Consider the following 26,636-nt stretch of genomic DNA (forward strand, 5'->3'; position numbering starts at 1 on the left):
AAAATCATTTAAAGCAAAAGACCCAACCAATTTTCACAGCCACAAAACCATAATAGGACACAGCTGTTCCCAATCTGTAGAAATATAGACCTTCTGTAAGTTATCTATCACTCTGAATGTAAAAGATAAGACTGCAGTTAATTGACTAGTTAACAAATTCTGGAAATCATTAGTTAACAGTGCTGTAAGAACTACAGCAGCTGACAATGTTTATGGAATGTCTGACAGCTATACATAATGCCGACTTTACTTTAGAATGTGAAGTGGAATACTTTGGCCACATGACAACAGCGACTATACTTTAGAAGTACATAACTGTAAAGTCCTTTGGGGTGCCTTGTTGTTAGTGATTGCCTATCGATCCAAGAATTACATCTTTTCAGGGTTGAGAGTTTCTGATGTGGATCTTCATGTGACTGAACATGTGAACCTATGGATCTTAGTGTAGGACATCCAGCTAAGGATTAGGAACCTGAGTGCAGGGTTTGCTTCCTTTCATTTCTTTCTCTGCTGTTAGTCTGGTTAATCACTAATGCATTTTGACTCTAAGTATGATGGACAAACTGTTGCCCTTTTAAGCGACTGGTATCAAGCTCCTCTCAGTTGTTAATGTTTCAAGGAAAGCCTCACAGTTTATTTCCAGCTCTCTCATGAAAACACTAGCCATCTGAGAAGTAGCCCAAGTAGCGAAGATGTTTTACAGTCACCTGGGTGCAGAATTCAGTCCATCAGAGTTTAATTTCCATGACGTTTGCCTGAAGTCTTGTCGAGCTGGCTTCAAGAATGACACGAGCATTTGTTTATCTATCCTCGTACTGAATCTGAATTGGGGGTGGGGTGGGGGGCACTATTGGTCGAACTTCTCCAGTTCTCTTATGATACATATCGGAGGTCTCACTGCAGTACAGGGGTGTGGTGAAATTGCCCTGCACACTAGGACTTTAGTTAACTAGAGCCAAATATTTCCTGTCAAAGAGTTGTTGATCACCATACAGTCCAATAAAGGTTTAAACATTCCTGTCATGATGGTTCCATGTCCTTCAGGCATCTCCTGTTGGTCAAATGCTTGCTGCTGGAATTTGTAGAGGCTGAGCAGGCATAGCCGATCCAGTGTTGGATCTCTTGGTCAATGGTGGTCTTTTAAAAGAGGTGGCTGCCAAGGTACAGAAAGCATTCAATGTTTTCCACATCAATACACATAGGTAGCGGCGTATTTGATTGCACAGCTCTAGTTTGATAGGTGTTTTGTTTGGTGGGATTCAAGGAGCAGCTGAGTGTCCTGTATGCAGAATCTCTAACTCACCAACTCAATGTGAACTTCAGCAGCTCCTTGAGTGATACTGTCGGAAGCTCCTGGCTCTTGGTCTGGACATGAATAGCTGCAAGATCGGGTCGAAGTGCCAGACAAAGAGCAGTCAACTGGTGCTGTATCCCACCAGCAATGCAAATGAAGGGAGACTATGGTCCCTACTCATCATGGCTTGACACATAGCTGTCGAGATTGTGTGAACAACGATGACCCAAGGTCCCCCGTAAAGCAATGTAAAGTGCTACCAGGGTCTATATGTCAACTCCTGTGATGAGATAGTTGCCGATGGTATGCGAACCTGTGAGTCAAGCGTCTGCATACAGTTGATACATATATGAAGAGCACTGGACATGTGTTGGCCCTGAGAGCATCAAATACATTATTAATGAAAATAGTTCCTTGTTCCACATTGATCCTCCAATCTTAATAATTTCAGGCCGAATTGAAGTCCATTCTATCTGTTTGTTTCCAAATTGCTGACCTCATCTTCAAAGATATTTGCTTCTCCAGTCAACCAGAAGTATTCAAAAGACACGTAATTGAAGTGTGTAGCATAGGTTGCAAGTGGAACATCCATGTCTAAAACAGTTTACCATGTCACAAGAGGGGAACAAAATCCATTGATCCATTGTAATGAGGTAATCTTGCAAGGGTGACAGGATTTCAACATTTTCAGATAGCCTGCTATGCCATTGGTTCACATAAAAGTTTCCTGCTCTGACGAGTTTAGAAGGTACTTGATAAGTGGATTAAACCAATTTAAGACAATGAGAGGGCTAATTAAATCCTTTTGTATTCTAAGGAAACTATTATGAAGATCAACTGATTATGTAACAGTTTAGCTGATGACTAATTTGATAAATAATAGTTGCCTACAGAGATGTTTGGCAGTACTGATGATACAGCAATAGTTTAGTTGTTTGATAAATAAGAAGAGTCTCCTTTCTTGGGAACATGCTTTCTATATGGAAATTTCTAATTTGAAAGGTCAGATGGTTGAGACCCATAGTAGTATGGTGGGCGGTACGGTGGCACAGTGGTTAGCACTGCTGCCTCACAGTGCCAGAGACCCGGGTTCAATTCCCGCCTCAGGCGACTGACTGTGTGGAGTTTGCACGTTCTCGTGTCTGCGTGGGTTTCCTCCGGATGCTCCGGTTTCCTCCCACAGTCCAAAGATGTGCAGGTCAGGTGAATTGGCCATGCTAAATTGCCCGTAGTGTTAGGTAAGGGGTAACTGTAGGGGTATGGGTGGGTTGTGGGTTGGTGTGGACTTGTTGGGCTGAAGGGCCTGTTTCCACACTGTAATGTAATCTAATCATAGTGTTTTTGTAGATCAGAAGCAGGTCCCTTACTCCACTATGGCCACTGGTTATCACATATCCGAGTATTCAAATCCCATTTTCCCTCACTTGGTTCGTAAGAGAAATTTAAAAGGTGCCATGGAACAAGAGAATGCAGCAGAATAATTACTTTGAAGGAAGTCAGGGGAATGCTAATCACACCAAACAATAGGGGACTTGACAGACTTAAACATAATAAGGTTTTTGTTTATCTGAACTACAATCAGGGAAACTGTACAGCTTTGAAAAATGCAGAGTCAAGCTTCTCTAACATTTATAGTGCCCTGTTAACACCATATATAGTTAAATAAAATAAGCATGGAGCTCTAAACCCAATTAGCCTGATAGTAGTCAGTCTGGAAAATACTGAAATCTATTATTTAAAAATGAATTGTTGAAGCCTTTCATCTTGTAGTCATCAGGGCAATTTATGATAATACAAAGGGAAAAAAACAACATTTTCACAGTATGAGTCGTAATTGATTGGCAAGTAGACTATGTGATTGATAGAGGCATTGCAAAGGTGAATGCACAAGTTAATTGCCAAGCTCTGATATTTCGCAGATTGGTCCAGGCATTGCCCTGAAATATCAACCAGGGAATCATTATCATCTATTTTTTTGAACTGAACTAGACACAGTGTGCATACATAGATTAGAATCATAGATCCCTACAGTGCTGAAAGAGGTCATTTGGCCCATCAAGTCTGCATCAACCCTCCAAAGAGCCATCCCATCCAGACCCGGCCCCCTACTTTATCCCGGTAATGCTGCATTTCCATTGGCTAATCCACCTAGCCTGCACAACCCTGGACATTATGGGCAATTTAGCATGGCCAATCCACTTAACCTGCATATCTTTGGACTGTAGGAGGAAACCAGAGCACCCACACAGACACAAAGAGAATATGCAAACTCCACACAGACCCAAGACCAGAATCAAATCTGGGTCCCTGGCACTGTGAGATGGCAGTGTTAACTACTGCGCCACTGTGCCATCCACCATGTTCTCTCTGTCTGTGATGAACACGCCCTATGCATTAATATAGGAGAAAGTGAGGACTGTAGATGCTGGAGATCAGAGCTGAAAATGTGGTGCTGGAAAAGCGCAGCAGGTCAGGCAGCATCTAAGGAGCAGGAGAATGGACGTTTCGGGCTTTCCTGAAGAAGGGCTCATGCCCGAAACGTCGATTCTCCTGCTCCTTGGCTGCTGCCCGACCTGCTGCGCTTTTCCAGCACCACATTTTCAGCTAAGCATTAATATATTCAGCTTCAAGTGCACCAGCTTCACTGATAATCTTCAATTGGTTCTCAGCATCATTCTTCACACACTTGAGATTATTTACCAACTGTTGTCCAATCAGAGAACCACATCTAATGTTGGACATTGTGTTACGAGTTTTGCAAGTGCTGGCTGCTTGGGTATGGTCAAAATCTTGCTTGTTGTGAACAACCAAAGGAATAAATTGTTTGTACAATCCATCAGTACTTGGATCTGCAGTACTGATCCAGGTAGATAGGATAGTGAAGAAGGCGTTTGGTATGCTTCCCTTTATTGGTCAGAGTATTGAGTACAGGAGTTGGGAGGTCACGTTGCGGCTGCACAGGACATTGGTTAGGTCACTGTTGGAATATTACATGCAATTCTGGTCTCCTTCCTATCGGAAAGATGTTGTGAAACTTGAAAGGGTTCAGAAAAGATTTACAAGGATGTTGCCAGGGTTGGAGGATCTAAGCTATAGGGAGAGGCTGAACAGGCTAGGGCTGTTTTCCCTGGAGCGTCGGAGGCTGAGGGGTGACCTTATAGAGGTTTACATAATTATGAGGGGCATGGATAGGATAAATAGACAAAGTCTTTTCCCTGGGGTCGGGAAGTCCAGAACTAGAGGGCATAGGTTTAGGGTGAGAGGGGAAAGCTATAAAAGAGACCTAAGGGACAACTTTTTCACGCAGAGGGTGGTACGTGTATGGAATGAGCTGCCAGAGGATGTGGTGGAGGTTGGTACAATTGCAACATTTAAGAGGCATTTGGATGGGTATCTGAATAGGAAGGTTTTGGAGGGATATGGGCCGGGTGCTGGCAGGTGGGACTAGATTGGGTTTGAATATCCAGTCGGCATGGACGGGTTGGACCAAAGGGTCTGTTTCCATGCTGTACATCTCTATGACTCTATGACTCTACGTACTGAGCAATTTACCAGCACTGAAATCCACATTACTTACTCTTTTGTGCGATAGGCAGAACATCTGTTTGGTTTGATGGCAAATTCCTGTTGCGTGTACACCAGTCATATTGTTATTGCATAGTAGCAGCATGAAAATCCTACTTCACCTTTTAGTCAAACTTTTGAGATAACTCATCCAAGATAGACTGGGCACCTTGAAGGATCAAAAATGAGAGTCTTAGACCCATCCATGTGTTTGTGCAATATATACTGAGAAGTAATGTGATCAGGGAAGCCACTATCCTACAGGATGGCTTTAATACCCCATTTCAGTATGAATTGGCATTTACCAATTATCAACCTCGCACAGATATTCTTGCAAGTTGTCCTGAAGAGTGCAAGACGGAAAAGCCTGTTCTGTACTGTTAAACAACTGCTTATTAATTCTCAACAATACAATTGGAAAATGCTCGCGCCTATAATGATTATGTTTCTTATTCACGCATCGGATGTGGACATCACCAGTTCAGCCACATTTATTGCCCATTATAATTGCCACGGACAAGGTAACGGTGAGCTGCCTTCTTAAACAGGCCTTACAGTGTGATTTGGAATGGAGTTCTGGATTTTGATCCAGCCACAGTGAAGGAACAGGGATATACTTCCAAGTCAGGAATGCGTGTGGCTTCATTAATTTGAGGCTAACTGGACAAAAGCACCAAATTTCCTCACTCTCCTTTCTTGAACAGCAGTGTTGTCATTCTAACTTCAAATCCATTGGGATCATTGTTGAATTTATGAATATTTTGCAGTCACTTACTACCAGACCTTTCAGCTCATCTAGCAATCAACCTCTCCCCTCACACCTATAAGTTTAATTCGGTTAAATGTTTACAATCTTATTTGAACTTCAGCATATTACTCTCAAACATAATATAAAACTCAGTTACACCATGGTCACGTCCTGTCACCCTTGAGAATCTTTTATTCTGACATTACTTGTTAAATCTCCCTCATTACACAATGCTAGAATAAAATAGACTTGGATCCACAACACATTGTTTTCAGAATCAGTCACAAAAACATTCTATAAATTCATCTTCCAGGGTACGGTTGCCAGAGTAACAGCAGGCAATGAAAAATATTATTATTCATGTGGTTTGGGAGTAAAATGTTTAGTTGAGTTGCATGCCTGTTCTTCCACATAATGATTGACTCACAGTACATCTATTCTATTTAGATCGGTTTTCTTCACTTATTAAGCAGCTCAAAAACTCAACAAAATAGCAGAATACTGTGGCACAGTAGGCTTAAAACAATTAAATTATCTTGCCATTGCAAGGTTATTTCATTAACAATCGATTTCATCCCTGTAATGCAACATGGCAACTGTAATGCATCGATAAAAGAATATTCAATGACATTGCGTTTTAGCCCAAACTTTGTTACAGGTGCAATGCACAAAATATATAAAATCTGGCAAAGTGCTTTTTAAAAATAAGACTTTCAATGCAGTCCTTGTTATTTCAGCTGGACTTAGTAACCTTAATGATAGTTGCTATAAATACATTTCATCATAACATTCATGTAATTCATCAAACCTTCATTGCCAATGGGAAGCAGACTGAAAGGGAGGACACATTAAAAGACAGAATTTTAATATTTCAGTATTGATTTTTCAACCTCTTCCCCCTTTGAGAAGAGCACTCCCCAAGAGTGGCATTTACTGTTTAATTGTAATGGTCAGAAAATCTTGCAGGCTGTGCTGACTTCCGTATCAAAATTCCAGATATATGCTCCTGAAATGTAAGTCTGCAAAATCTACTGTACTGACTTATAGAACATAGAACTGTACAGCACAAAAGGCCTACAATGTTGTGGCGAACTTGATGCCAAATTCAACTCAGCCGTTCTGCCTGCCCTTGGTCCATATCGCCCCATTCTTTGCACATTCATGAACTTGTCTAAAAGTCCCTTAAATGCTCTAAATGTATCTGCCTCCACCACCACCCCTGGCAACGTGTTCCAGACCCCTACCACTCTGTAAAAACTTGCCCCTCATCTCTCCTTTGAACTATTCCTCCCCTCACCTTAAATGCATGTCCCTGAGAATTAGACATTTCAGCTTAATTAGACTTAATTAGTTTAATATGTATCTGTTGTGTTATATTGGCATGTTCATATATATGAACTCATCTTGCCAAGTGCTGAGATAAACAGGAGGTCCTGCCATGAAAAATATAGAAGTTGGAAACAAGAATTTAATTCCACTTTAAATCAAAAGTGTATGGTTTATATGCAGTGAAATGGGCTTGTGAAGTTGGCAGACAAAGCTCATTATGCATTTTCTTGCGCTACATTTCTGCAGTCTGCTGCAATTGTGAATTAAGATCACTGCCATCAATTTGTGCCACAAAGCTTCTAAGTCCTGCAAATTATTTGACCAGACTGTTTAATTGTTGAGTTTTCAATGCAGTTCCTCTGCAGTAAGAGAGAGTGAATTTCCATTTTGCAAACAAGTTTGTTTCAGAATGTCACAGTTTTGTATTTTCTCTTCTATGTTTTCTAGTACCAGGTATTTTATATACTTTCCATGTTTCTGAAATGTTAATCAATATGCATCTTTACAATGTACTTTGAGGTCAATTTATACGCAGCATGAATTTGATGATGCTGCAAACCTTCCAGTAGGGGTACCTCCCACGCCAGAGCCACAGCAACATTTGCAGTGATTGAACAACAACAGGAAACACAATATTCGGCAGACTGGGGCCGCGCAACCCATAAATTCTGTGGTGAAATGCTGGTTTAGCAAAGCATTTTCATTGACCGTCTGTGAGCAGGAGGCTGGGGGACAGACAGTGTCTATAACAAGGCTCTGGAATAAAGAAGCAATCCCTCACTCACACATTGGGTTCAAATCCCTTTCCTCAGGCTGGGTCCTGTCACAGGCACAGGGGCTTGGGGAACTGTCTACATAAGCAAAGTGGCCTTTGAATATCTATAATTCTGGAAATTAGAGTTTGCATGGGCTGATCAGAGACTGGCAATAATGATACATCTTTTCACGGATGCAATGAATGTTCTGAATTGTAATCAGGAGTTACGGTGTTCTATTTGCTCCTGCTCATGAATTTATTTTCAAGACAACTCATACGGTATATCTTTGGCCTGATTAACCGTCAGTGACCATAAACAACTTCACTGCTTGCTTTGCATTAGCAAGGAACCAGTTGTGGAGCTTTGCCAAGTGCAGCCAGCTAACAACATATGGATTGCATATTCTGTAAGTTTTACTCGACTCAACCAGGCTGCCTGGGGCCAACACAGTTAGCATTATACTACCAGCTAACATGCTTCGATACATGTATCAAATAAAAGACCAAAACATGCATCACAAACTGCAACATTACTATTCCACTGCACTGCCTACCAAAGGTGACAAATATCATGGTTATTTCCCAAACTACTTAATGCCACTGGTAGCTACAAAAGCAAACATACTGCAGATGCTGGGAGTCTGAAATCAAAGCAAGTTGGAAGTAGACTAGAAATTCTCAGTCTTTTTCCTCGGTCCATAATTGTTTCCTGACCTGTTGAGTCTTTGTAGCATTTTCTGTTCTCATTTCACTGGCAGTTATCATGCATCCAAAATACAGCCCATCACATTACAATTGTCTTGCTTGGCATTCAGTTTCTGTAGAAGTTGCAAGTGTGGTAAAACATTCAAATACATGTTACATAGGACATATAGCACAGAAACAGACCATTTCTCACATATGTCAGCATTGCTGTTCCACTCAAGCCTCTCATTTTCCGTTATCTAAATCTATCATTAAAACCCATTATTCCCTCCTGATTAGTGACTCAAGATTTTAGCTCTCAGGCTTTACTGTCTCTCATTGTTTCTTTTGTACCACTTCCAGTCTTGTTTAATTCCCAAACAGAACCTTTTCTTCATGATGCTGACTACCGTCATTCACCTAACCTCAATTCTCTATCATAACATTCAAGGCTACAACTTAGTGAGTGAAGGTGGGACAGTATAGGTTTCGGTGGTACAGACTCAGTGGGCTGAAGGCCCTCTTCTGTTCTGTGTAATTCAATGACTCTGTAAGAGCACTAATCTATAGAACTGGACTTGGTTCAACTTACTTGATATATGTATGTTGTAAGGTGTATGAAGTTTTTTTGAAATAAGGAAATCTTCGAAAAGGCAAGTTGACACATAATCATTGTAGCTTGCAATATTGGACCGTCAACATAGGGCATAATACAACTGGGAAGTATCATCTTGTTAAATGTTACAAAACATGCCATATTTTATTATAGCTTTTCTCCAGTTCCTGCAAACTCAGTAGACAACATCGAGACCGCCTAACGACTCTTACAAGATGTGCCCAGTTTTGCCACACAGCAGACTCCTATAAGATTCTGCCCTGTTTCATTTAGCTAGGAACCTCCTAGTCATGTAACATAAAATTCATTTACCAACTGAGCCAACAAAAAGTACAGACATTATTTCTGATGAAAGCGTATGCTACAGAGCAATTACGAAACACCAGTATGGGTTGAGAATAAGTTACATTGATGGTCAACATCCAAGCACTTGGTGCCAATTTACTTGTGGATCCTTTCCATAAATTGTGAGCCATTCGCTATCAATATCATCTATTTGATTGGTGACTCATAATATAAAAATAAATAATTATTAGAACAGATCAGCCAAGATCTCATTGAATGGCAGAACAATCTCAATAAGCTACTCCTGTCCTATGTCTAATGAATGACTGCAGATGAGTTACATCAAGACAGACCAGAAAAGGAATAGGGTCCACTAGTTACTTAAATGTTCCTGTATATTATCACTGGGAGAGGACCAAGTGTATAATGAATGGTGAGAGGGCAAACTGGTTTCCTTACACATTGATAATATGTTGCCAAAACAATTTACAAAAACTATTGTCAGAAATTTGCAAATCTAACTTCTATCGTACACAAGTAGAAACACCATGTCCATCTTTCTACTATTTATTCTTAAATCCTTAGAATACAAAGTAAAGCAAGTAAAGAAAACATCCAACGAAAATAAAACAAAGAACCTCTGATGCTGGAGATCTGAAACAAAAATAGAAATTGCTGATGAAACTCAGGGAGAAAGCCGAGTTAACCTTGCAAGTCCAGTGACGCTTCATCAGAACGTGTGAGTCACCAGAGTTGAAATGTTGACTCTGCTTTCTCTCCACAGATGCTGCCAGACCTACTGAATTTTGCCAGCAATTTCTGGTTTTATTAAAGAAAATGTTAACATAAGTTCAACAGGATTTTCTGTTCTACTTTGAAACAGGAATTGCAAGCTTTATATTTCAGCTTTGTTAAATGAAAAGAAAAATTGTGTTTACAGTTGTTTATCTTTATTCAGATTTAATATTTTTTTCCTTGGGCAATTATGTCATGGTAAAAGTACGCATATGTCTTAGATTACAATCTCACCCAATTATTCAGATGGTGAGGCATTTCTCAACATGTCAATTAAATGTTCCACCAGAACTTAGATGCAGGTGTGACTTTCATCATATTTACAGAATGTTGGTTTCAAAGTGTAGAAAACAGTGAAGATATATCCCAATTTCTCAAAATAGCTATTCATCAAGTCTGCTTAGTCTTTCGGATAAAATGGAAAAATCCATCATCCAACTCAGCTTCTTCAATTCAAAAATTAAGAAATAACAGAGTCATTTTTCACTGAGATTACAAAATACCCAGTGGGGGAGTGGTGGCCAAATTAATGACAGCTTGCCGGATTAGAGTTAGCCAATGAAATTTCCTCTCAGGCTAAGGCTCTGTAGAATTAGGTGCCCCTCCTTACAATATACAAATTTAGATCACTCCACATGCCTGGACGGGTCAGGAGAGAAGACCAATACAGATCTCAGAGAACATGTGATAACATGCTGTATTCTCCAATGTTACCATGTATGCTCGGCTGATTGGGATCACTCGGAAGAGGAAGATTTGGAAAATGAATGAGAATCTAGAGGCCAGCAAAAGCTAATTCTTCAGATGACATTTGAACATGTAACAATTCACTCTCCTAACTGTTTAATGATTGTATTGACCTGCATTTGATTATGTTCACTTAGCTATGTTCACTGTACCTACATCTTGAAATGCAGAAGACCACATGACTGGGATGAATTTACATGTGACTGCAAACCTTGTGATGCAAGGGGACTTGGACACAGCATTGGTGGCAAACAGTAATATTGCAGAAAGTAAGCCAGTATCTAAAAAAGAACCGGGGGCCTTTTGAAAAAGAGGAAGGGTGGAAATCAAACTACAGAGTACACAATGAACTTGCATTGTTTGGTGATACCTTTCCCACAAGCTAAAAAATGAGAAGTTATCCCAAAAGCATTATAACAATGTATCTTGCAATTTGCCGATGAAGGACACCCAGTGTAACTGCCTAAGCTTTGGAGTAATAAATAAAAAAAAGTGTGATTGATTTGTCACTGATTGGTCATTCACAATGCTAAATCTTACACTAAGTATATAAACATACATAAATATTTCAACCATTTTGTTCAGAGTTAGTAAAAGACAGAGATTTAAATTTTTTTTTTATAATTGTCCCTTCATTGGTTACTGATCGTCTTAGCATCACATCCAAAAGCATTCACTCCCTCCACCAACGACGCTCAGCAACAGAAGTGTGTCCTAATGCAAGGTGCACTGCAGAAATTTGCCAAAAATCCTTAGACAGCACCTTCCAAAACCACAACCATTTCCATCTAGAAGGATAAGTGCAGCTGATATGTGGGATCAATACCATCTGCAAGTTTCCCTCCAAGTCACTCTCCATCCTGATTTGGAAATATATTGCCAGTCCTTCACTATCGCTGGGTCAAAATCCTGGAATTTCACTCTTAAGTGCATTATGGGTCCACCTGCACCAAACAGACTGCAGCGGTTTAAGGAATCAACTCATCACCACCTTCTCAAGGGTAACTAGGGACGGGCAATAAATTCTGGCAGTGAAAATGCGGGTGAAAAAGTCAGGCTACACTGGTATGGAATACCAGGAGCATTATATGGAGATAAGAGGAGTAATTGGAGCCAATTTAATAAACTTGAATAACTTCTCAACTCTACTGTAAGAAAGTAAGCTTATGCATTAACAAGTCACTGTAACATTCCACATTAGAGCAAAGGGTAGGTCGCCATAAAATGCATTCTCAATGGAGAACAAGAGCAGACCTGATGTATGTTGCACAAATCCAATTTCTCAGTCAGTAAGCAAAATGCCTTTTATAATTGTAGGACAAAACTTCATGAAGGTGGTTGATGAATTCACGCCAGAATTCCAAACTTTTGTGACAGAGAGGTTCCACTATGAATGGCCGTGGGTGTATTAATACTTTCGCAATATACAATAAAGAGAAATAAATTTTGAATTCATTCCTTATGAAATTCTTCAACAACCATGAAGTAACAGCAGGAAATAAAGTACACAGCTTCATTTCCATTTTAAAATATTCTCCAAATTTACAACAAAAATATTAGGATTGTGTAACAGAAATGCTTGTAATATTGAGCATATCACTGCAAATAAAAATCATGCAATGAACTAGACTTTAATCATATCCCTTTGTAATTATTGGAATGGAAATGCTAACAAAACAATGACCAAACATAACTTCAAAAGGATATAAAAAGCATTAATCAAGAGATCACTTTCATTTCTAGCCCATCCTGATAATACTCAGTGTACTTAGGGCACCAGCCACAACAGCTGTTTGACCATGGCTTCGCGGGTCTTACATTTTGTCAGTCACTTATGACATGTCTGTTTTTTTCAGGCCTATTGGTTAAACTCCAAGTGCACTCCTTTCAGAGTATTACTTTTACTGCTTCCTAATGAATTTTCTATGTTGCACTGAAGTTATTTGTCAAAAATGTGCAGTGATGTCCACCCTTGAAAAAACAAGAGTGCAATGGAATCATCGTTAAGAGCATATCACAGCAATGCATTACCTTAGTTATACACTATACATGTGATATATATTTTATTTATTCATAAAATCATTCTAATGTCTTTATCTTTAACAGTCACATCAGATCAATTTAAAACTTAAATCACTAAAAGCTCAGTATTGAAATGATACTCATATCCATTTAATTACTTGGATTATCTGTATTGGTGCTTGCAATTATAACATTTTCAACAAAGCAACCTCTGAGGCTTGGCCACAGCTTTATTGAACAGGACCACTCCTCAGTCTTTCTGAGCCTTCACTCACACTTCACTCTTCAGTCATATCCCCAAACTGAACAGACAATTCGTGTCACTATTGCCCTTCTTCAGCCATCCCTGGTTATGCTCTACATAAACGTCCTCTCAAATCTCTCACACTTGGCTTTTCCTCATTGGAGAAAGGAGTTCCTGCCACCAGGGAGAGGCAGAGAACCAAGGTTAGACCAAATACTGAGTACTGCAGAACAGACTGTGAACTTGGATAAGGGTGATGCTGCCCAAGGGTGTAGGCAATGGAGAGGTAGTATTAGATATCATACTGCCATTCGATACATACAGTCACCGCATGCTGAATTGAACTAGTAATAGAAATGGCATAATACATAGAATCACTTTCCTAATGTCAACAATAATTTATATCATTCCTTCAGTGGCAGGGACAGGAGGATGCCAGGAATCCTCAAAGGAGGCATGCACCTAAGTGAGTACTGTATTGTGACACACTCATACCACCCTCCAGCTGTGCAGGTACGGACAGCTTGGCAGCTACTTGAGTAGAAATAGCTTGGTTGTCAGACAGCTGTTAGCCTCTGGAGAACAAAGCAATGCTGGAGACAAGTAGAGCTCTGAAAACTCTTCAGAGTGTACAGTACTCAGCACAATGTGGCTCCGATGGGCTGAATTGTCTGCTTCCACACTTTAGGGATTCTATGATGCCCTATATACTTGTCTACAATCTGGTCATATTATTTTCCTGAAGACTACTATTCATTTGCTGTCCGCAATGCAGTAAAGTGAATGGTTGAAGAACAAAGACTGCAAGTAGATTATTTGACTCATTTATGTAAAGACATACTGAACATCCTTCCTCAAACCTAAGTGAATAACGTTGTGCAATAATTAAGTCTTCCTGCTCAGGCACACTGCTCAGCCTGGGGAGTTAGCTACAGAAAGGAACTTCTGAAGAAACAATGGGAAATGTGTACATTTCCAGAGGTAGTGCATACACGTGTAGAGGAGCCTCTCTCTAGTATGAGATGGTTTTTTCCGGTGTTTGCAATGTCCATCTCCTTGGGTGACCTGCATGGAGGAATGATGGCTCAGGAAGGGAACTATGTGTAGGCCCTCAACAAGAACTTTACATTAAAGGGATGAAGGCTTGCTTTGTTGGCTCAATGCCTTACTGAGAGGCAGAAAAGGGCTCCCCTGCCTTTTGGCTTGCTGGAAAGTGCAGCTGACCTTGGGAGACAAGTCTGACAAAGAGCACATAGCGGTCAGAACTCTTCTCCAGGTGCTACCACTTCTTATACCTCAGTCCCCTTTCCACCCTCAGGCAGAACCTCTCGTGGGGTCTCCTGCAAGGGAACCACGGAGAAAGTGAGGACTGCAGATGCTTGAGATCAGAGTTGAGAGTGTGATGCTGGAAAAACACAGCAGGTCAGGCAGCATCCGAAGAGCAGGGGAATCGATGTTTTGGGCATAAGCCTTTCATAAGGAATGACAAGGGAACCATGCCTGCTTCTGTGCAGGGGTAGGTAGGGCAGTCTTTGGTTGGACTTTCATGGACTCCGAAAGCAAAAAGTTCATCCCCTCACAGGTATCAGAGTGGGAAAGCAGCTATCTGCCTCCAAGTCTGTTGAAGAACCACAGGCTTGACACTACATAGGAGCAGAAGAAATAAACAAAGAAGACATAATTGTTGTACAATGTTATTCACTTGGGTTTGAGAAAGAATGTCAATCTCGTTCCGTATGTCTTTACATAAGAGTCAAATAATTTATTTACACTCTTTATTCTTCTAACATTCACTTTATTGTGTTGTGAACAGCAAATAAATAACAGGAAAAGAGTGTGACCAGATTGCAGACAAGTATTTAGGGGGATCATAGAATCCCCACAGTGTGGAAGCAGATGATTCGGCCTATCGGATCATCACCAACTCTCCGAAGTGCAGCCCACCCAGATCCACCTCCCACACTATAACCCTGTATTTCCCATGGCCAATCCACCTGACCTGCACATCTTTGGACTGTGGAAGAGGACACACACAGAGTGAGAATATGCAAACTTCACCCAGTGAGTCGACCGAGGCTGGAATCAAACCCTGGTCCCTGGCGTTATAAGATAGCACTGCGAACTACTGAGCCATTGTGCCACCCCATGAATATAATGACTAGATTTTAGAATGTGGGAATGGTAGTAAGATGGGAAAGAAGGTTGAAGATTGTACTGCAACATTGCTTGTCACAGTTACAGTAGCTAAAGCATGCTTGAAATGAGGCCATTGCTCACTTCTCAGACCACCCGGTAAGTGGTTTCAGGCTCCCTGGTCATATCCAGCTCCTCCTATTGATACCCAACCCCCCAATCTTCCTCCTCCTTGAGTGCTCAGTGTCTGCTGTTTCTACCTCCTGCAGCTCCATTCCTGTCTGCATCGCCACATTGTACAAGGCACAGCAGACTATCACCGTTCTACATATTGAGCATATTGAGAAAGGCGCGTCCAGATCAGTCCGGCACTGAACCACGTTCTCTTGGTCAACAATCATCCCGGAGTCGAGATGGCTAATGTTGTTCTTCTCCTTGGTGTCTGTGGTCAACTCCTCTCAGGTGTTATCAGCCGTGTCTGCAGATACAGTGCAATGACCCGCCATTTCACTTCGTGTGTTGGTGAAAACTTACAGGGATGAGGAAGTCAGTTCCCCCACTTCCTGAGGTATCGCCACTCTGTTATGCTGCTAAAGCTGATTCCTTGCCTACATGCCCTGTGTTGGGGTTATCACCACTTTCAGACTGGAGTCTCTGATCGTCCCATCTCTGAACCATGAAGGAGCAAGAGAAGCCAGCTGGTGTTCATCTTGTTACAAATTGGTGCTGCTGTTGCTGTACCTCCTGGTGCTGACATTCTTGATAACGATTGGTCTTTTTTCCCTCATCATAAAATCCCTACAGTGCAGAAGCAGGTAATTCGATCCACACCTAGCCTCTGAATAGCATCCCAGCCAGACCCACCTCCCTACCCTATTCCTGTAACCCGACATTTCCCATGGCTAATCCACTTAGCCTACACATCCCTTGGACGCTACAGGCAATTTAGGATGGCCAAGCCACCTAATCTGTACATCTTTAGACTATGGGAGGAACCCAGAGCATTCAGGGGAGAGCAAGCAAACTCCACACAGACAATTGCCTGAGACTGGAATTAAACCCAGGTGCTTGGCGCTGTGAGGCAGCAACACTAAATGCTGAGCCACTGCGCTGTACCCGATCAGAGGTCTTTGCTGGAGCTCCAGAAGCTGCTCCCATGCCACAGTGAAGATCGATAGTTGGTAAGATCAGATCAAGGTCAAGTCCAATGCATGTGAAATGATGTCTAAGAATTTGGAATAATCTGCAAAGGGGCAGTTGTTGAAGCAGATACTGTGAATGAGCTTCTCCTATAGCCCAATTAATTTTTACAAAGCTTTCCAAACTCTCATTTTCATTGATTAGTGTTCTCCTCATATTGACTGGACAAGTTCTATAAAGCTCAAGAAACCTGCCTGTTTGCTATTCAATCTTCAACCTTGGGTTAAAGTCACAATTAATTGATTGTTTGAATGTTTTAAACACTGACCCAACAGCTTCATGGTGTTTCATAGTCACCTTCAGTACAATCTAGAAGTTTCTTTGAAAATTTATTTTGTTGGACGTGGGTATTGCTGGTTGGGCCAGCATTGATAGCCTGTCCCTAGTTGCTCTCGAGAAGGTGGGGTGAGCTGCTTTCTTGAACCCCTGCAGTCCACCTGCTGTGGGCTAACCCACAATGCCATTAGGGAGGGAATTCTAGGATTTTGACCCAGCGACAGTGAAGGAACGGCAATATATTTCCAAGTCAGGATGGTGAGTGGCTCAGAGGAGAAGTTGAAGGTGGTGATGTTCCCATATATCTGCTGCTCTTATCCTTCTAGATGGGGGGTCAAGGATTTGGAAGGTGCTGTCTAAGGATCTTTGGCAAATTTCTGCAGCACATATTGTAGTTTGTACACAGTGCTGCTATTGAGCATCAGTGGTGGACGGAGTGGGTACTTGTGGATGTAAGCCAATCAAGCTGGCTGTTCCTGGATGGTGTCAATGTACTTGACTGTTGTTGGGGCTGCACTCATCCAGGCAATTGGGGAGTATTCCAACACACTCCTGACTTGTGTCTGGAGGACAAGCTTTGGGGAGTCAGGAGGTGAGTCATTCGCCGCAATATTCCTCGCCCCTGACCTGTTCTTGTAGCCACTGTGTCTATGTGGTGAGTCCAGTTGGGTTTCTGGTCAATGATAACCCACAGGATGTTGATAGTGGGGGATTCAGTGATGGTAACACCTTTGAATGTCAAGGGACGGTGGTTAGATTGTCCCCTATTTTTGGTGATGGCTATTGTCTGTTATTTGTGTGACACAAATGTTACTTGCCACTTGCCAGCCTAAGCTTGGACATTGTCTAGATCTTGTTGTATTTGGACAGGAAAATGACACCCCAGCATTTTCTCAATATTCAAACCCAAATCCGAGCCTACACCTCAGATCTGCACCACCTTGGCAGTTAAAATTCTTCCTATTGTATTGGCTTAATCCTGTGTGTGCTCTCAAAGTATCTAACTCCGCCATATTAAGAAGAACTCCCTAAGTTGCATTTTTGTAATTGTGGTACATTATTGCCTGTGTGTGATAGGTTCATTGACACAAATATTATTTTTCAAAATATCGAGAAAATAAATTTGGAAATTAAAGAGTAAAAGTTATTACGACAGATTTCTGCTTTTTATATTCCAACGTTCAGTCTCAAGATTCTCTAAAAATTTCAGTGCAAGTTGCTATTGTAACTATTGTACATGTCAACACAACTTAGGTTAAAAAATTTCTATCAAATAATGTTCACAAAGAAAGGACACTCACTAGTAAAAATGAAAACGAATAGGTTTCTGGGTGTGGGTAGTGACTGCGCTCTACTTGAGTTGAATGGGAAAATATTGATAGCAATCAGACAGCCCTGTGTCTGCCAACCTGTGTATTGTGTGCAGTTCTGATTTTGACCCAGCAACACTGAAGGAACAGTGATATATTTCCAAGTCAGGATGAGGAGTGGCTTTGGAGGGGAACTTGAAGGCGGTGATATTCCCATATACTGTATCTGCTGCCCTTAGGAAGCATATTATTAAACTGTAGAGGAATCAGAAGAGATTTACCAGGGCGTTGCCATGAATGGATGGTCGGAGATATAAAAATAGACTGGTAAGGCTGAGACCTTTTCTCACTGGGAATTAAGAGGCACCCTTACTGGGGCTTGCAAAATCATGAGGGGCATATGTAAGAGAAGTGACAAGGATCCTTTCCTTAGAGTGGGAGAGTTCGAAACTAAGGGGCATGTTTTAAAGGTGAGCGGAGAAAGATTTAAAAAGGACATGAAGGACAATATTTTTACGGAGAGAGTGGATTATGTGTGGGATGAACTACCAGAGAAAGTGACGGAAGTAGGTACAGGTACAAGACATTTGGATAAATACATGAATAGGAAAGTTTCAGAGGGATATGAGCCAAGTGCAGGTGGGTAGGACTAGCTTAGTTTGGGAACATGATCAGCCTGGACTGGTTGTACTGAAGGGTCTGTTTCCAAGCTGCATGACTATGACTCTAAGAGATTTTCCAACACTAAGGACTGAAGCTAAAACTCTTAAAAACCTTGATGGCTTACCTGGTTTTGGAGGACATTTTGTACATTTATGGTACCCCCATGATATTCCTACGCTCCCACAACAATCATCCTGTTTTGTGAGACCTGGAAGGGGTTTTCCACACTAAAATATAAAGACAAGAAATTAATTGTAGCCACAAGTGCCTTAGACCTTTATGGGAAAAAAGGTTTCTCTTCTTCCTAATAGTCAATTGTTTTACTTTTGGCCATGGTTAATAGTTGCTCATCAGATTGACAGATTCATAAAATAAGTTGGGAAAAAGGAAGGAAAAAATATGTCCCCATAGCCAGATTCATTTATTCCCATTGCAGCACCTAATTTGCTACTTTACAGATTTGAGAAATGGAAAACATGTTAATCTAGCTGTGACTTGTGATCAAGAGCTCAATACAAATAGGAGAAAGTGAGGACTGCGGATGCTGGAGATCAGAGTTAAGAATGTGTTGCTGGGAAAGCACAGCACGCCAGGCAGTATCCGAGGAGCAGGAGCAGAGGAGCAAGAGATTCTCCTGCTCCTCGGATCCCACCTGACTTGCTGTGCTTTCCCAGCAACACACTCTCGACTCTGAGCTCCATCCAAATGTCTAGCATGGCTTTTACATTTTGGGATTGCCACGGATCCTTGTGTTCAGTGGCATCAATCAAACACTCAGGTGCATTATAAAGCACTGACCCTCCTCAATATCCACCCACATTGTGAGAGCCTATACCAGAGATTTAACAACGCTACTCTGATGTGATATGAACAAGCAATGTTTTTCTGTCACACCACAGGTGAAAATACGTGGTACAATAATGTCAGATAAGAATTGATTAAATAGCTATATCACAGCAAATAAGTATATAGGACGAACGTTATGATTGGGTTTATCTAACTTAATTGAAAATCCTCTCGCTTCTTACATCAGTGGGTCTCCTGCTCAGTCTGTCTGAGCCTGGTGAGAGCTTGCCCTCACAGACCACTGTCAAAATCCTGAGTGATTGTCAGTTTTCTTGTCAGATAGAAAAATATGTAATCACTAAGAGAATCCAGGGTTATGGTTGTTGGGGTGGTGGGTGGTAGGAAAGTGGAGTTGATGATTATCAGATCAGCCATGATCTCATTGCATGGCAGAATAGACTTGATGGGCTGAATGGCCTATTTCAGCTCCTATGTCTTATGGTCTTATCCAGCTGAGTCTTGGCAGTGGACAGGGCAATACCTTCTGCAACTAATGTCTTCTAATCATGGCTATCTCCATCTTTCTCCACCACTTTATTACCCTCATCAACCAGTTGCTGCTTTGAGTGTCCCACTCTTTGGCAGTATATGTCCCTCCATCTCAATCTGCTCCTCACTGAAGGAGGCAAAAGCTGACTATGTGTAACCAATTGCTCTGTGCTGAACTTAGGCCTAACAGCCTGTCAGACGCTTACCTCTATGTATGAGCTACATCTTGGAGAAACCTTTACCATAAATCTTCCTCCACTGATTTTTCCCACTTGCATTATCTTCAACTCCTGCCTCATATAGCTTAATGCCTCTCACCTTTCCTGTTTTGAGACACTGCAGATGTCAATAGCTTCCAAGCTCTCCCACTATCCACCTGCAGCTGTGCCTTTGCCTCCTTGCAGCTAGTGAGGTAATACGGCGGCTTTAAGAGGTGCATTTTGTCCTGGGATCTTTTAAAGGGAGGTTTTAAGGCAGAGGAGATGAGCAATCTATCAGGTAGAGTAAACAGCTTGTGACGTCTTGTTTTTAAAGCTGGAATAATAGAAGCAGCCTGAAAGGGTGTGGTCAACCTCCCACAGAACCTGGATATTTAGTTTTAGCTTTCAGCTTTTTGCTGGGGTTGTGAAAAAGCTGCCATATTTCTCTTTGCCACTGTTGGAGGTCTCACTCCCTCAGAATTATCTTTTGATGTTCTTTCCTCCTGGATTGGAGAACTGCATGTAAGACAATCTATTTTCTAAATTTGCTTTTTGCCAAGGGGTGTGTCTATGGGATGTTACTACATGGAACAGTTAATTAGTAATAGTTACAGTATCTAATATTTTGTTAAACATTCTAATAGAGTTACAGCTTAGCCTATTGTTTTCTTTTTTTGCTGCATTTTAACAATAATATATGAATAAATTGTGTTTTGCTGAATGTAGAGTGGTTCAAATTGCATCTGGAACACAACACCTTCCATTTTCTTTTCAAATGAGAAAACATTAGGGTCTAGGTTACCTTCTCAATATAGTTTGAGGGGGTCTGGTCTGGTTTGTAACACTAGCAGGTCATTAAATGGTTAGTCATTTGGCTCAGTTGGTTGGATAGTTCATTTGTGATGCAGAGTGATGCCTGTTGGACCAACCAGATAGAAACTATTCTGCCTTTAAATTAGAGAAAAGTAACAGACCCACACTAGAGGTTTAAAACTAGCTAGAGACTGTACTAGGGAATGTTTTGTGTAATTTAGTTTCAGCAAAAAAAGGTCCCAATTCTATTATTTAAGCCAAAATCCATTTCCAGCTTTGTGAGCAAATCCTTCAGTCCTTTAAGTCCTTTCCATATTTCAGTTGGACCATGTATCTCATCTTCATGCACCTCAATTTGAATCAATTCTCCTTAATTAATTTAAGTAACAAGAATTCTCAGTCTTGGGAAATTCAAAGGACTAGACACCCTCAAACCATGGGGAAGCCTTTCCAGATTTTCAACACAAGTTATGAGTAAATAAATTGCTTCTGCATTTTGATAATATTGACTAGTTTTCAGATTGTTCCTCATTGTTCCTGACACTTGAGTCAGTCATGTGGCCTAATTGACAAGGCGTCAGACTTCAGTATTAATTGGTATGCTATCAGAAGATTGCAGGTTCAAGTCCCGCTGTGATCATTCACTAGCGCAAATTTAGTTTTCAGGTGGTGATAGCCATATTATTAATTGAATACTAATACAGGAACTCTGTTAATATTTTGAGGACCCGGATTGGAATCCTCCACGGCAGATGGTAAAATTTGAATTCAACAAAAAAAGTCTGGAATTAAGAATTGACTGATTACCATGAAACCATTGCTAAAAAAAACCCATCTAGTTCACTTATTGTCCTTTAGGGGAGGAAATCTGCCATCCGCATCTGGTCTGTACTGTGACTCCAGACCCACAGCAGTGTAGTTGACTCCTAACTGCCCTCTGGGTTGGGCCATAAATATGGGCCTATCTGGTGACACCCTTATCTCGTGAATGAATAAAAACATGCACCACTACAGGAAGTAATGTCTCTGTATCTGCCTAATTAAACGTTAGGTTTTAAATACCACATTTATACCAGAGAACTGTTAGTGTGATAATTCCCATTTTACACCAATTCAAATGTTTAACCATGCGAAAAGCAAGCATGTTGCAGGAAACAACAACTTGTATTAGTACAGGGTCGAATCTTATAGGAGTCTGGGAGATGTGGCCTATGGTGGGATTTGAGGCAGAATTGTAAAGAGACCCTGGCGAGGCCTATCTCAACAATGGGAGCATCTTGCTGCTCCTTTTCTGTTTTAGCAATGTGGAGAAGCTGGTTTCCTGCTAGGTAGCAGGGAGTTGCCAATTAAAGGGGATTCCAGCTTGTCAGATGCCTTCAGTAATGCGCAACCTTTCAATATTCAGCTTCCGATCTTCCCAAACAAGTTAAGCATTGAGAATTCTCAACATGGAGAAGGTACCTAGTGATAGTAGCCCACCACTGTCTGCAAACAGCCTTCATTTTGTTCAGCACCAAGCCTGATGGAAGGTAAATTTAAAGAATAAAAACTTAACCTCGTGTATTCAGCTGTCTTCATTTTCTTGGTGGCAGTTGCAGTGGGACTAGCGTCAGCGAGGACCAGGGGCTTGATGGGAAAGTAAATTTAAAGTAAAAAACCTACCTCGTGTAAAGGCAGAATACACGCTGAGCAGGAGCAGACATGGGACTGCTGGGTAAGTGAGGTTACACATTTGGGCAGCTGCTTTACCCGAAACTACTCGGGTAATGTCTCCCACCCGTCCTCCTCCTCTAACCAAAAGAAAAGTTCTGTGCACTGGATTGGTAAGGTGACTAGGATTTTTTTTAAGTTTTCAGTAGTCTCATTGAGAATAGTGGGAATGGAGGTTGGGGCAGTTGAATGTTCCTCCTGCAGAATGTGGGAGGTAAGGGTCACCACTAGTATCCTTTCTGACTGTATCTGAGGGAAGTGCACCCAATTTCAGCTCTTTGAAACCCGCACGAGGAAACTGCAGCTGGAGCTGAATGAACTTCAGATCATTCAGGTGGAGGAAGGAGTCATTGAGAGGAATTACAGGGAGGTAGCCACACCTCAGGTACAAGAAGAAGGTAAATGGGTTACCGTCAGGGGACGGAAAGGGAACCAGCAGGCAGTGCTGGGATGCCCTGTGACTGTTCCCCTCAATAATAAGTATGCCGTTTTGGATACTATTGGTGGTGAAGACTTACCAAGGGCAAGCCATGGGGTGCAGGTCTCTGGCACAGAGTCTGTCCTTGTTGCTCGGAAGGGAAGGGGGAAGAGGAGCAGAGCATTAGTCACTGGGGACTCCATAGTTAGGGGTACAGATAGGAGGTTCTGTGGGAACAAGAGAGACTCACAGTTGGTGTGTTGCCTCCCAGGTGCCAGGGTTCCTGATGTCTCTGTTGTGTTTTCGGGATCCTTGAGGGGACGGGGAGGAGCCCCAAGTTGTGGTCCACATAGGCACAATGACATAGGTAGGTAAGGGGAATGGGGATTTATGGCAGATATTCAGGGAGCCAGGGTGGAAGCATAGTGCTAGGACAAACAGAGTTGTTATCTCTGGTTAGTTGCCTGTGCCACGTGCTAGTGAGGTGAGGAATAGGGAAAGACAGGAGTTGAACATGTGACTACAGGGACGGTGCAGGAGGGAGTGTTTTGGATACCTGGATAATTGGGGTAGGTGGGACCTCTAAAAACAGGATGGTCTTCTCCTGAACCAGAGGGGTACCAATATCCTGGGGGTGGGGGAGTTTGCTAATGCTCTACTGGATGGTTTAACCTAATTCAACAGGGGGATGGGAACCTAAATTGTAGCTCCAGTATACAGGAGTTGAGCGTGGTGAGGTCCGAAATAAGGTTTCAAGGTTGCAAGAGGGCACCAGCAAGCAAGAAGCTCGTTTGAAGAGTATCTACTCCAATGCCAAGAGCATCCAGAATAAGGTGGGTAAACTTGTAGCATGGGTTGGTACCTGGAACTTCGATGTTGTGGCCATTTCGGAGACATGGATAGAGCAGGGACAGGAATGGTTGCTGCAGGTTCCGGGTTTTAAATGTTTCAGTAAGAACAGGGAAGATGGTAAAAGATGGGGAGGTGTGGTATTGTTAGTCAAGGACACTATTATGGTGGCAGAAAGGACATTTGATGAGGACTCGTGTACTGAGGTACTATGAGCTGAGGTTAGAAACAAGAAAGAAGAGAGCTCCGCATAGTTCCAGAGACAACAATGGAATAGTGCAGGTTAGAGGGGCTTCAGACTGGTTTCACAGGTTGGTGCAACATCTAGGGCTGAAGGGCCTGTACTGCACTGTAATGTTCTATGTTCCAAACAGCAATCACACAGGGCATGGAACTGTGGCACCACCCCATGTACCACTCGATCACGGGCATCTGACACTTGTCAACGTCTCATGACTGTTGTGGCGCCTTTCCGATCCAATCACAGGTAGCTAAGGAAGCACATGCTTGCATTGCAAGGTGCACTAGCAAATAGCATTGAAAAGCTACAAAAAGAGATAGTGTGCGCACAGAGGCAAGCACGCAGGTCACAGATCAGACCAGGCTACATCTCAGTGCTCTCTTAGTGCTCACTCATTTCAGACTGGTCTGCAGGCTCTTAGCATCCATGTCTTTCCTTGCCATACTCTGCTAGTTAGCGTGTGGACACTCCAGCCAGCAGTATAAGACTCTCCATCCGACTGTACTGACATGCTAGCTTGCTCAGATCTGCAGAAGGTTGCTTGTCATTTGTGACCTGTCTTGTTGGGGTGGGGGTGGACTCCTTGCTTTCCAACATGCTGAGATCTTAGAATCCTTAGAGTGTGGAAGCAGGCCATTCAGCCCACATCAACCCTCTGAAAAGCATCCCACCCAGACCAAAGCCCATATCCTATCCCTGTAACCCTGCACTTACCATTGCCAATCCACCTAACCTGCAAATCTTTCAACAGTGGGAGGAAACTGGAGCATCCAGAGAAAATCCACACAGACAAGAGGAGAATATGCAAAGCTCCACGCAGACAGTCATCTGAGGATGGAACCGAACTGGGGTTCCTGGCGTTGTGAGACAACGGTGCTAACCACTGAACCACCATTCCTCCCCCTTGTCAATCTAACACTGACATCATGTATCAGATAGCTGTGTAGCAAGCACATTACATGTTCATTCACCCAAATGGCAAAGGTTGCAAATAGTCTGCTTCAGCTCCACACAGTTATGAGGGAGGGGGACTTGAATCAATGGGTAAGGTGTGGATTTGTGGCAGAGACCAAAAAAACAAGTTTGATTTTCTCAATATTTGGACTGCCACAGACTAAGGACAGCAGAGCCTGAGTGAGGGTAGATTAGATTAGATTACTTACAGTGTGGAAACAGGTCCTTCGGCCCAACAAGTCCACACCGCCCCGCCGAAGCGCAACTCACCAATACCCTTACATTTACCCCTTACCTAACACTACAGGCAATTTAGCATGGCCAATTCACCTGACCTGGACTGTGGGAGGAAACCGGAGCACCCGGAGGAAACCCAAGCAGACACGGTGAGAATGTGCAAACGCCACACAGTCAGTCGCCTGAGGCGGGAATTGAACCCAGGTCTCTGGTGCTGTGAGGCAGCAGTGCTAACCACTGTGCCACCGTGCCGCCCAGCTCTAGTTCTGTATCTCCTAGATATTTCTGCTATCCACTTTTAGAGGTCACTACGTGAAAGGGGTCTGTGGTCTAAACAGGTTACAGATGCACTTGTATCACCTTTTTGTTGTAGCAGTGACATGATTCTATAGCTGGGTCTGCTCACTGATGCAATGATGCTGTCACTTTAAAAAGGTTATTTTATCCTGGGATTTTTTTTGAAGAGAGGTTGTAAAGGCAGAGGTGCCAAAGTATCTATTGGAGATGGCCTAAGTCAATAACTTAAGAGGCCTTTTGTTTTTGTTTTTGTTTTAAAAACAGTTGTCACGATGGAAGGGGAGTGGCCAGTTCTCCAAGATCAGGCTCTCTTGCTTTTTTAGCTGTAGCAATCAAAGCTGTTTGAGTCCCAGAAGGATTGCAAGCTTCAGAAGATGATTCCTAACTGTGACTTTCTCCAAAATCTTTCTTGATGTTGTTCCCTCTAGGATAGGAGACCTGCCTATAAGAATCTTGTCTAAATTTTCTGTTTTGCAAAGGGGTGTGTTTACGGGATGCTGCTGTATTGGAACGGTTAATTAGTAATTGGTACTGTATCTATTCTTCAGTTAAGTTTTCCAATAGTTAAGTTATCCTAAATTCCTCATTCTTTTGTTTGTATTTTAGCTGTAGTTTTTAAATAAATTATATTTTGCTTAATGTCGAGTGGTTTGACCAGTTGCATCACATCTGGAACACCCACTTCACATCTACCTTTAAAATAAGTAAAGGGTAAGGTCAAGACTACCTTCTTAAAATATTTTGAAGGGGTTTGATGTCCTGCATAAAAAAATTAAGCTAGGGTTGTTGGACTCAAAGGTAGTGAGTGATAGGTGTTAGTGTATTTTGTGGAAAAAGTGAGGACTGCAGATGCTGGAGATCAGAGCTGAAAATGTGTTGCTGGAAAAGCGCAGCAGGTCAGGCAGCATCCAAGGA

General features: G+C 42.0%; 1 protein-coding gene across 1 annotated transcript in view; it reads right to left on the minus strand.

The window, feature by feature from the left end:
* LOC122553394 (latent-transforming growth factor beta-binding protein 2-like) overlaps nucleotides 1–26,636 on the minus strand; it is a 366,328-nt gene that overhangs the window by 243,794 nt on the left and 95,898 nt on the right. The window contains exon 6 of the mRNA XM_043697103.1: nucleotides 18,792–18,894. Coding sequence (XP_043553038.1) covers nucleotides 18,792–18,894 — 103 coding nt within the window. The remainder of the gene's footprint in view (nucleotides 1–18,791; nucleotides 18,895–26,636) is intronic.

Source organism: Chiloscyllium plagiosum, chromosome 10 (genome assembly GCF_004010195.1).
Source record: "Chiloscyllium plagiosum isolate BGI_BamShark_2017 chromosome 10, ASM401019v2, whole genome shotgun sequence".
NCBI lineage: Eukaryota > Metazoa > Chordata > Chondrichthyes > Orectolobiformes > Hemiscylliidae > Chiloscyllium > Chiloscyllium plagiosum.